Source organism: Polistes fuscatus, unplaced genomic scaffold (assembly GCF_010416935.1).
Source record: "Polistes fuscatus isolate 324 unplaced genomic scaffold, CU_Pfus_HIC Scaffold19, whole genome shotgun sequence".
In the NCBI taxonomy this organism is placed as follows: Eukaryota; Metazoa; Arthropoda; class Insecta; order Hymenoptera; family Vespidae; genus Polistes; species Polistes fuscatus.
Genome location: NW_025113095.1, coordinates 3,628,313 through 3,641,684, shown reverse-complemented (window position 1 = coordinate 3,641,684; position 13,372 = coordinate 3,628,313). Strand labels below are relative to the sequence as shown.

General features: G+C 28.1%; 1 protein-coding gene across 1 annotated transcript in view; it reads right to left on the bottom strand.

Annotated features, from left to right (window-relative positions):
- Window positions 1-3,479: 3,479 nt before the first annotated feature.
- Window positions 3,480-13,372, bottom strand: part of LOC122515910 (ras guanine nucleotide exchange factor B) — a 20,719-nt gene continuing 10,826 nt past the window's right edge. Inside the window, exons 7-13 of the mRNA XM_043633406.1 lie at window positions 10,962-11,037; window positions 10,358-10,477; window positions 9,242-9,391; window positions 8,157-8,268; window positions 7,148-7,506; window positions 6,295-6,506; window positions 3,480-3,718 (exon numbers count right to left, since the gene is read on the bottom strand). Of these exons, the coding sequence (XP_043489341.1) occupies window positions 3,559-3,718; window positions 6,295-6,506; window positions 7,148-7,506; window positions 8,157-8,268; window positions 9,242-9,391; window positions 10,358-10,477; window positions 10,962-11,037 (1,189 nt within the window). The 3' untranslated portion in view covers window positions 3,480-3,558. The remainder of the gene's footprint in view (window positions 3,719-6,294; window positions 6,507-7,147; window positions 7,507-8,156; window positions 8,269-9,241; window positions 9,392-10,357; window positions 10,478-10,961; window positions 11,038-13,372) is intronic.

Genomic DNA, 13,372 nt, shown 5'->3' with positions numbered 1-13,372 from the left:
TAATCTAACTTTAAAACAACCCTGTGCCTTCTTCCCGCTTTCGGTCTCGTTAACAATTCGAATTTCAATCATTTTCGCGAGTATGCTGCGTGTTTATTATTATATTGCGAAACTATAAGAGAGATCGGAAGGAGTCAAATAAATCGATGATTCTTGCGAAAATGTGAAGAAAAGAAGAGGAAGAATAGAAAGAGAAGAAAAACATTAAGAAAAGAAAAAAAAAGATAAAGAGAAAAGAAAAGAAAACAAAGAAACAAACAAACAAACAAAAGAAAATAATATGAGATAAAGATGCGGAAGAGAAAAACTTGTTACAGCATATTTTATTATTGTTTAGTTATTTACAATCTGTATATTATTAATTAATATTACGATTAAAAGTATTTTGTAGATAATACGCAAAGTGTGTGTTGTTTTAGACTTTATTTTCTATGACTGTTCGTTTGTTCTGTGTGTGTACGTGTACGTGTGTGTTCTTCTCCTTTGCGGATGGAATTCAAGTTCTCGAGGTCCTTTTTTATTTTTTTAATAATAATAATAATAATAATAATTATTATAATTTTTTTTTGTAATTATTATAAATACGGGTATCTCGTAAAGGTATGTGCGTGTGTGAGTGTTTTATGTGTGTATGTTATATATGAACGTATGATCCTGAATTTGAATGGTTTTCTTGTCTTCCCATCTTTTGCAAGGCTTCAGAATTAAAATCAATCATTTGAGATGTCTTCATACTAAACCACCACCACCACCACAACATTTGCTTTTTTCCTCATCTCTAAAATTCAATCGTGCACATTTCGAAGTATACATATCACATGCTGCATCATCTACACGCGCGTTTTTTTTTTAAACACGTGCGCACGAAGAGACGTTTCTAGATATTTTTCGTGGCACAATTTTTCTTTTCTTTTCTTTTCTACGCGTCTAAAGCTCGATCAGGGGGGGAGATTCGTATATTTATTTATTTATTTATTTATTTATTTCATTATTTTTGTCCGAAGCCAATATTATATCTGCTATCGACAGATGATGATGATGACGATGAATGCATCAACAACGAACGAAGATATAAAAACAAAAGAAAAAGAAAGAATTGAAAAAAATTCAATTGAGTGTACATTAAAAAAATCTGCATAAGAATGAATTTTGTCCTTGAGTATGGTTTACGTTCTCACGTTTTCTCGACGCGTGTTTCCTCTCGTGTTTCTCTCATCATCTTCGAATAATTAAAATTAAACAATGCTCGAACTGTTAATTAGACTGTCATTTAAAGTTAATTGTCGGCCTATTTTTTTTTTTATCGTTCGTTCATTCAACGACAATGCATTGTTAATGAAACGTTTCTCTTCTTTCAATCAATTAATATATTATTCATATCAATGGGTTGGGGAGGGGGGGATATATATTTGCGGAACGTTGGCACGTGCATCAATCAATGAATTGTTTTTTCATTCGTTCATTCATTCTCATCGAGATATACATGTGTGTGTGGCAACGATAATTAAATAAAATAATTCAATAAAAATGGATATTTCGTTCGACGTTACGTTCGATTGTCTCTTTCCAATAATTATTAATGATGCACCAAGTGCAATAACGTTTATGCACTTTTTTCTTACACACCTTCTTCTTTTTTTATTTTATTTTATTTTATTTTATTTTATTTTATTTTATTACGAATAAAAAGAAAAAATGTGTGTTGCCGTTTGACTTTAAAACGTATCTTCAATTATTTTCAATCAACTAATGGGAGGATGATGCATTCATTTCAAATTGTCATCTAATAAATATTGTTGTATATGAGCGAAAAAGGTATAGGAAGATATATATATATATATATATATACTTTTAGAATATAATTTCGGATGCACGAATTAATGATATGCAAAATTGATCGACGATGTTGTTCTCCCTAACGATAATAGAAGAAACTTCCTTCCCCCCGCCCCTCCTACGATTATTTCAATATTTTCCCATACAAATGCACGCTGCAAATTATTTTTTGCCCAATTAATTATCGTATCACACGCAACGCACCGTTTATCAAAAAAAAAAAAAATCTTAACGATACGAACAGGAATGTAAAAACTTAAAAATATCTTTTCTCGTTGATTTAACAATACAAACATTTTTTTCTTCTACTTTTTTTTCCTAATTGATATGCAACATACTGTTCTGTGTGTATTCTCCATTATACATATGTATATATATATAGTAAATCGCAGTATAATTTAAAACAAAAGGAAAACAACAATAGAAAAGAACAAAATATAACAAGAGAACAAATTCAATTCAAATAAATACAAAAGAGATATTTATAATCGTTTGGAAGACATGGAAAATAATAACGAAAATTAATGATACATACATACATACATATATATATATAACTTATTTATATATAAATAACGCGATATAATAACGAAGTGGAAATAATACAATGATAGATAATTATTTCAAACATATGTGCACATCATTCGCTATAAGAAAAAATCTCGGCCTTATATACAAATTACATTGATGAAAAGAGAGATAGATTTGCATTTATTTTTTTTTTTTTCTTTCTTCGTTTTTGACGGGGCGGGGAAGGGGGTGGGGGAGGGGGGAGGGGGCGCACTATTATATAAAGGCAATGTTGATACACACTCGGTAAACATATTGCATGCATAAGTGTTGGTGGATTACAATCAGATCATTTTTTGGATCCGTATATAGAAATAGAGATAGAAATAGAGAGAGAAAGAGAGAGAGAGAGATAGAGAGATAGAGAGATTGCAACAACAACTCTCGTACTGAAACGTAGTTAGAATCATTTTTTTTTTCCTTTCTACTTGTTTTTTTTTTCTTTTTTGTTGTTTTTTTCGACCCTTCTATTTATGTGTATAATAATTCTATTACGTTGGTACGCGTTAGGTAAAATCTACTTTTGTTGATTTACTTTAGATAACGACAGAAGCTGTAAAAACCTTTTGTTGGAAATTTTGGAAAAAAATTCTTCCTTTTTGTTTTCTTTTTTTTTTTTTTTTTTTTTAATTTTTTTCTTTTTTCTTTACTTTTCTTCTTGCTTTTTCCTTTTTCCCAGTTTGAAACAATCCCCTTTCGTACCGATCATCCCTAATCTCATCCCCCAGCCCCGATTATTTTGTCGAAACAACGTCTGCTAAAAGTACTAAGCAGGCACACCTTGGATTTTTGTTTCAAGGATTGCAGCGTTTTGCCTTTTGTTTATTTTTAATCCAGTCGCGTTGTCATCTTCCGTTGTTGTTCTGATTCTTTCATTGTATTGTTTGTTTTCTTTTTTTTTTTAATACTTCTTATTATTGTTATTGTTATTATTATTATTATCCGAACAGACGTTTAATTTTTTTTTCTTTTTTCTTTTTTTTTTAATAAGACGCTGCAAAGCTTCTCCCTTCTTTTTCATCTTCTACTTCTACTTCTTCTTCTTTTTCTTCTTCTTCTTCTTCTTCTTCTTCTTCGTCCCTGATGAATTAATTCCGCTCGTTTTATTTTTTTTTAATTTCCGACGAGACTGCGCAGTCTCGTGGCAAAAGATTATTTCCTAACGAGAGCAACTAAACTACGGTGCGTAAGTTTCGGTTTGATGGTGTTTTTTAATTGATTGATCGTAGTCTGTTGTTGTTGTTGTTGATTATTCCGATTAACCGTAACCGTTTGTTGTTGTTTCTTTTTCATGGATTCTTGCTTGGCACCTCTGTTAAAAGAAAACAAAGAAACAAAACATTTTTTCTTTTTTTATATAAATAATTTTTCATGATTTATATTTGCAATAAATATTCTTAAGATTAGGAAATATAAAGTGGGACAAAATATAACGCGAGTGTCGATTCAAATTATACACCGTTAAAGTTTATCATTAGGAAGGAACGTTGAAATATATATATAAATGTATTACACAGTTTAAATAATCTTAAATATAAGTAGAATATTCAAATAATTGTTAATTAATCGAAAAAAATGTGTATTATTATTTAAAAACACGAAATATATGATGGGAGTAACGTCTTCCTCGAAATCCATTGTTAGATTGGTACATTGTCCTATATGAAAAATAATTAAATTTTTTTTATTGATTGTTGTTTATATCACTTCCCGAAAGTTGAGCATGTATTATATATAACGAGAATAATATATTCCTAATAAATAGAATTTAATATTATAACGTTCAGAAAATTTGACAATTCTATTCATTTTAATATAATTATTTCAACAAAAGTATATTTGTTTTAACGTTCCTAAGCAGTGATGACTTTGGAGAGGGTGGGGTACAATTTTAATCTAATAAAACATAAGATTAAAATTAATTAATATTCAAAATACGTTATTAGGTATGTAATATTTGAATATTTTTTTGTTTAAACAATCATAAGTATTAGTAGAGTGCATTAGTGCATTAAAAAAATTGTTAATTAATGTCTATTGTTTAAAAGCACTGAGTATATATGTCAGGAGTACCGTTTTCCTTGAAATTCCCCTTCAGACTGGCACGTTGTCATCTATGAAAGTTCTTTTATTAAATATTATTTATATGACTTTCCAAACGTTACGCATGTGTATAACAGGAATAATAGACCTAATTAATAGAATTTAGGATTATAACGTTCGTATTTTAGCATTTTTATCATTTTTATGCAATTATTTAATTGCTCCTGCACAATGTTAACTTGAAGGATTAAATTATTATCTAAAAAACATATCAAATCAAAATTATTTAATATTTAAAATATGTTAATATGTATGTAAATGTTTCTACAAACGTATATACTTTTAAACAATCATAATTATTAGTATAGTGCATTAGTGCATTAAAATAATTGTTAATTAATCGATGCAAGTATCTATTGTTGTTTAAAAGCACTGAGTATATGTCAGGAGTACCATCTTCCTTGAAATTCCCCTTCAGACTGACACGTTGTCATCTATGAAAATTCTTTTATTAAATATTGTTTATACGACTTTCCAAATGTTATGCATGAGTATAACAGGAATAATATACCTAATTAATAAAATTTAGGATTATAACGTTCGTTTTTTAGTATTTTTATCATTTTTATGCAATTATTTTAACGCTCCTGCACAGTGTTGACTTGGAGAATAAAATTATTATCTAAGAAAAATATCAAATCGAAATTATTTAATATTTAAAATATGTTAATATGTATGTAAATGTTTCTACAAACGTATATACTTTTAAACAATCATAAGTATTAGTATAGTGCATTAGTGCATTAAAATAATTGTTAATTAATCGATGCAAGTATCTATTGTTGTTTAAAAGCACTGAGTATATGTCAGGAGTACCATCTTCCTTGAAATTCCCCTTCAGACTGACACGTTGTCATCTATGAAAGTTCTTTTATTAAATATTGTTTATACGACTTTCCAAATGTTATGCATGAGTATAACAGGAATAATATACCTAATTAATAAAATTTAGGATTATAACGTTCGGATTTTAGTATTTTTATCATTTTTATGCAATTATTTTAATACTCCTGCACAGTGATGACTTCGAGGGTCAAATTTTTCTGTAATATAAGTAGAGTGCATTAGTGCATTAAAATAATTGTTAATTAATCGATGCAAGTGTCTTTTATTGTTTAAAAGCACGGAATATATGTCAGGAATACCGTCTTCTTCAAAATCCACCGTTGAACTGGGTCAATGTCCTCTGTAACAGTTCTTTTGTTAAATGTTGTTTATTCGACGTTCCGAACGTTGCGCATGTGTAAAAAAGGAATAATTTACCTTATAAATAAAATTTCCTTTTAAGGAAAGTCATATAAACAATATTCAATAAAAGTACTTTGACAGAGGAGAAATGAGTCAGTTTATTGTTTGATTTCGAGGAAGACGGTACTCCGAACACATACTACGTGATTTTAAACAACAATATACATTTATTTCTATTAATTAATTATTATTTAAGGTATATCGAACATTCTATTAATATTTAAGGATTGTTTAGTGACGTATAATGTTTTTTTTTATTTTTTTATATAAATTATTTTCGCACTCGTTTAATTTACTCGTTGTTATAATTAATACATTCAAATTAAATTCATAAAATATATATTATTAAGATATATATATATATATATACCAATGTATTATTTATTTTTAAATTGTTTTAATCTCACAAAATACGTTATATTAATAGTTATCAAAAGAAAAATTCGAATAAAACTTTAACGGTGTAGGGGATTTGAAATGACACTCGATGTAAAAATGCGTTCATGAATGTTAATGAATTTTTGTAATTATACTTACAAGTATCGGGTTAGATCTTCAACATCGACTAGCATCGAATCTTGCTCCATATGTAAATCATCCCTTCTCAAGAGTCCTTCAACTAAAGCCTCGTTCAAAGCAGCGATCCTCGCGTGTAAATCATTAGCTATTACTTGTAACTGAGCAACATTTAGTTCCGTAAGTAAAACTCGAGATAATCGTCGCCTATCTTCACCCAGTTGAACGCCAACCTTTAAAAAAAAAAGTAACCATTTAAAAATCAATACCATGACCAACAAATTTCCTTATGAATATTTTCTAAGTTTTCATGTACAAACACTGTATATATTCCAACTTGGTACTGCATTCAATTTTGTTGATAATACGATTACGATATACAGCAATAAGAAATGACAATCAATATATTATTATTTATAAATATATAATAAATGTTTTATAATAGGAAATTCACAAATAATTGAAAATGTTTTTTTAGGATTTATATACGATGTATATTCCAATTAGGTACTGCATGCAATTTTGTTGATAGTACGATTACGATATACAGCAATAAGAAATGACAATCAATATATTATTATTAATAAATATATAATAAATGTTTTATAATAGGAAATTCACAAATAATTGACAATGTTTTTTTAGGATTTATATACGATGTATATTCCAATTAGGTACTGCATGCAGTTTTGTTGATAGTACGATTACGATATACAGTAATAAAAAATGACAGTCAATATATTATTATTAATAAATATATAATAAATGTTTGAATAAGAAGTTCAGACAAATAATTGAACGAAAATGTTTTTTTCAAGGTTTATAAAGAAAATTAATATTATTTATTGAGACGTAATCTATTTGATTTTCTTACCTTTTCCAAACTGGATCGGACCATTTCCGTGATGGGACTTTGTTTGAGCCTTTGCCTTTCAACTTCCATTTGCATGTGTGCCATTTCCTTAGCTTGTGCAAGTGCCATTCGTGCTTCGGTTTGAAGTTTCGCTTGGCGCGCAAAGAAATCAGCTTCATCCACAGGGGCTGAATTTGTCCCGGAGTCTAGTCTCAATGGTGGTAGGCTTAGTACTTGTGGTCTTGAGGGTGCTTGTTGTTTTGTTTGTTGTTTCGATCCACGGGACATTGGTGTGGACCCAGGCAAGGCGTCGCTTTCTGAGCATGACGATTCCGTATCTGATGGTGTATCGTTCATGAAGCAAATTTGAAGATTCATACCTTTTATAGTAAAAACCAACAAAATTACAGATAATTAAGTTCAAATAATTTCCTACGTAGATAAAGCAATTAATAATTTCATAAATAAACGTACACCACCTTTATTTCCAATAGAAATTTCAATGACAATCGTTCGAGCAAAATGTTATCCAGTTATTTGACGTCATATCGTGTTAATAGTTTAACAATAATAATTTAACAAACTAACATGTACACCACCTTTATTTCTTAATAGAAATTTCAATAACAATCGTTCGAGCAAAATTGTATCCAATTATTTGACGTCACATCGTTAATAATTTAACAATAATAATTTAACAAACTAACATGTACACCACCTTTATTTCTTAATAGAAATTTCAATAACAATCGTTCGAGCAAAATTCTATTCAATTATTAAATGTCATATCGTTGATATTTTAACAATAATAATTTAACAAACTAACGCGTACACCACTTTTATTTCTAAATAGAAATTTGAATAACAATCGTTCGAGCTAAATTTTATCCAGTTATTAAATGTCATCTCGTTAATGGTTTTATATAACGATCCGTGAGACTGACTTATCTTTAGATCTTAAAGGGTTCGAACCCTTTAATGGGAGCTTCGCAAAATAAAGAAATAAGGGATGGAATGAACCGATACGAACCACTTTGTAGACGTGACTGAAGACTTGGCTTTCTTCCTCGTTCTGCGCGCATGTCTTCGGCGTCCGGACCCATTGCTAGTCTTCTTCTAATCTCCTCACGGTCGTTTCTTCGCTGTTGGCAAATAAAAAGTATTTCGTATATATATATATATATATATATATATGTGTTATATGTGTTGTGTTATGTAGTTACAATCTCTACTGGTACTTTTTCTTAAGAATTTCCGCAAGCGTGAGAAGAAAAAAAAAAGCTCCACCGTGGAAGAAATTTATTGCCTTAGGCAGCAAGCCTTTCATTTCGACTTCGTATATACGAATACTCGTGTGCAACTAATAATGCATGCCTCGGTTTACGAGCCCGTGTTCCTATTTCTTTTTATTTTTTATTGTTATTATTATTATTATTATTTTTCTTTTTTTTCTTTTTTATTATCGTTCCCAGAGAATCAACTCTTTTATATTTACGTTCGAGAATAGTTCTATATACGTTATTTTATTTATTTATTAATAAAAACATGTTGACCGAAGATTTTAGAATTGAAATAGTTCATATTGATTATATGTATGTATATATAATATTGATTTTTATATTAAATTATATATAATTTAACAAACATTATAAATTTTTTATATTTGAATAATTTAATAATGCTAATAGTTAAACTAGTATTTTTGATTTACTATATTGATCTTATATATATAATATTGATTTTTATATTAAATTATATATAATTTAACAAACATTATATAAATTTTAATATTTGAATAATTTAATAATGCTAATAGTTAAACTAGTATTTTTGATTTACTATATTGATCTTATATATATAATATTGATTTTTATATTAAATTATATATAATTTAACAAACATTATAAATTTTAATATTTGAATAATTTAATAATGTCAATGGTTAGATCCTACAAAAAAATACTTTTTACTAATTAAATCTTTCAAATCAAAGTACCATGAACAAACATCTATTTCTACTATTCCCCTTCTTCCTCCTCCTCCTCCAAAAAAAAAAGCAATTATGTTACGTTATAATAACCCATCACCCTTTTCAAAAAACAAAATGAATTGCACCTGTAGCGTTTCATCTGGATCACCTCGTATCAATCTATCGAATCTTGCGATCAAATCTTCCCTCTCGGGATCTTTTTCTTCCTTTGGTTTCTCACGAATCGTCACTTCCGGTACCAGAACAGGTGCTTTGGTTGTTTCGTTGTCATCTTCCTAAGACGTTCGAAATTTATTTTTCTAACCGTTGGAATATATTTGATTGAAAACAAAAAAAGTAAAAAAAAAAAACAAACGATTCTTAATGCCGGGCGACAGCTTAATTATATTTTTTGTGTGTGTTTTTTATTTAATTTCATCTCGCAAAATCTTATTTATCTAATATATTATTTATATACGTGATATTTTATTTTGTTTTACAATTTATTTTTATTATATATTCAATTATATATATTTTTATATATATATTCAAAAAGTTTAACATTTAAAGCAACGAGTCGTGAGGGAGGAGGTCAATGAAAATACAACGAAATAAAATTCGATCTAATACGACGTATCCGGTTAACGTTCACTTTGTCATCAATTATTGGATTTAGCATAGCGATTAAAGGCCAAAGTTCATCGCATACGTTATTTAAAAACCGATAAACCTAACTCCGATAGATAAATCGTATTTTATATTTCTCTATTTTGTTATTCGTTTATTCATTTTTATCTCAATTTCTTTTTCTTTTTTATTTTTTTTGTAAACTCCAATGATCGATTATATTGATTTAAACCAAAAAGAAAAGAAAATGAAAAAGAAATAATTATAATAAAAATAATAACAGTATAAACACCAGAGAGAAAAATAGAGAAATCTGTAATCGCAACGCAATTAGTTTTCCTCGATCCTAAAAAAGGGTTACCACCGACTACTTTCAAATCGTACGTTCTAAATGGTCATTAAAAGTTCTACAAGTATATACATATATATATTAAAAGAGAGTTAAATATAGTGTGATGTGGTTTTGTGTGCAACTTAGAATAAAATATATGTTTGTCGTATCGATATAAACAATCGATCGGAGTAGTAATTCGACATGTTTTGATATAGTTTAGATGCTGTCGCCCGTTTAAATTACTAGTCGGGGTTTCTGATTACGTCTGTAACTTGTCATTATTGAGCAACCTGAAGCTTACGAGATCAAAATCGTCGTAAGTGAACGTGTAGAGATCAGCTACGAAACGCGAATCCTTCTTGTAATGTCTTCTTGACTTGTTGCTGCTACCCATATTGCGTTTTACTTTCTTTCTTTCTTTCTTTATTTATTTCTTTCTTCCTTTTTCCTTTCCTTTTTTATTTCTTTTTTTTTCTCGATCAATAATAAACTGCAATTTGTTATTATTCTCTTCTTATCGTTTACGATAACACGGCACGTACTTTAAAAGTGCAATAAATTTGTCCTTCCCCCTTCTCGTCGTGTAACACAACACGCAATATGAAAAAACAAAACAACAAAAAAGAAAATAAAATAAAAACAAAATACCATACACGAGATCAAGAAACGTGAAAGCGAGAGAATTTAATAAAACACTGATGTCAATCGGAGTTTAGGTAGAACGTTGAAACTTTAACTTTAACTTTAACTTAACTTAACTTAACTTAACTTAAACTGAACTGAACTGAACAATTTAATTCAACTAAACGAATCTAGCCGAACTTAATCAAACTGGAATTTTGTTTTCTTCTTCTTCTTCTTTTTCTTCTTCCGGTAGACGTACACTTTTTTTCAGATTTAAATACGGAATTAACACAGTGATAGTAGTTGTGCTGTTGCTGTTGCTGTTGCTGATGCTGTTGTTGGTGCTGGTTGGTATTTCTGTGTTAAATGGTGGAGAGTAGGTAACTGTCTAGGAGCGTCTAACGTCTGGCCAAGTCGTTCAGGATCCTTGGTGAAAGTGGTCGACACGGTTGACGCGACCGTGGCACTTGTGCTGTTAGCTGTTTTATCCCACATACTACTTTCGGTTCTTTACCTCTCGTATTTTCGATTATTTTCTTCGTTAATTATATCCCCGCACTTATATTTCTTCTTTTTTCTTTTTTTTTTTTTACATTACTCATAAATACAACGACAACGATTATAATTTATAATAAATTGTCCATAACAATTTCATTTCTAATCGCTGGTAACGATTGGTTACTTTACATGATTTTGTTCCTTTTTTTTTTTTTTTTTTTTTTACCTAAAAACTTTGAGAAATTCGTCTCGACGCGCGTTCCCCTTTTATTTCGTAATTTTTTTTCTATGAATAATTTTGAATGTTACGAGAATTCAATTTATTCGTATTAATTTCAATATTAAATAGTATATTAGTATACTGTTATTTATTTAATTATTACAAGAAAAAAAATCAAGAAAAATCTTCAACCCTTCACCCAAGAACCCCCCTCCCGCCCCCTCGAACATTAATTATTATTGTCAAACTGTTAGTTAGTTATTTGCTAAATTACTCGCTCGAGAATTATCTTTCTTCGCTATAGAAAGATAGTTAAACAAAAGAATACTAAATTGTCTTTGAAGTAGACGTAAAATGTTTTGGTTGGTTGATCATGCGAATCCCTTGACCTATGTATCTATATACTTCTACTTTCGGCTAGTTTAGATATCTCTCTGTTTATCTACTTACATCGTTTCAAATTGATCCTACTAATAAAGATCTTTTATTCGAGATATACAATACTAATTAAAAAATAAACAACAAATACGAACACAAATAATATTTGTTCAAAATGTTCTTAATAAATTCAATATCAATTTATTATTAACAATCTTACTTTAATGAAAATTAATTCAATAATACTAATTTATCAGATTAGTTACTAATTAGAAAATAAACAGTAAATACGGACACAAATAATATTTGTTCAAATTGTTCTTAATAAATTCAATTCCTAATTTATTATTAATAATCTTAATTTTACTTTAATGAAATTTAATTCAATAATACTAATTTGTCAGATTAGTTACTAATTAAAAAATAAACAATTAATACGAACAAAAATAATATTTGTTTAAATTGTTCTTAATAAATTCAATTCCTAATTTATTATTAACAATCTTAATCTTACTTTAATGAAAATTAATTCAACAATACTAATTTGTCAGGTTAGTTACTAATTAAAAAATAAACAACAAATACGAACACAAATAATATTTGTTTAAATTGTTCTTAATAAATTCAATTCCTAATTTATTATTAACAATCTTAATCTTACTTTAATGAAAATTAATTCAACAATACTAATTTTTCAGATTAGTTACTAATTAAAAAATAAACAATAAATATGAACATAAATAATATTTGTTCAAATTGTTCTTAATAAATTCAATCCTAATTTATTATTTACAATCTTAATATTACTTTAATGAAAATTAATTCAATAATACTAATTTGTCAGATTAGTATTATTCTTTGCCTTCTGTTTCTTTCTTTCCACTCATTTCCGTTTCCGTTTTCTCAAAATTAGCATACAATCGTAGAGTTACATGTTAGATCGTGCATAATAAATTGAATCTCAATTAACGAGAACGTAAAATGAGATCTTTATTGAAGATTTTGTTGATTGTATTAAAACACGATTGAAATTATACTAAACAAAACAATTTTCGAGTTGATACATTTATAATTAAAAAAAAAAGAAAATAGAAACATGATCGACGTTACATTTAAATTATTATTATCATTATTATTATTATTATTATTATTATTATTATTATTATTATTATTATTATTATACTTATTTACCTTTTCGCGTTTCTTCGAAAATATTAATTTTCATTTCTGAAATTTCATTCAGAGTTCAATATTAATAATAAACGTCATAATTTATCAAAATTTCCTCTTACTGTATAACTCTCTATGATTTCATTATACTATTCTCCGTGTATGTTAGTTGTTTACATGAAAGATTAGATAACGAAATCGAGTCTGGGTCTTCGTAAATCTAAGTCCGTTCCTGACCAATGGCCTCGAGCGAAAGCCTACATGCATAAACGCCTACTCTTTATATATTTAAGCGTGTGACATACAGATGTATGTGTAAACAAACGTATATATACATATATACATGTATGCATGTATATTACCGATTGTAAGTTGAGTACCATAAGTTATATTCAAATTTTAATATACAAAAATATATTAACATTA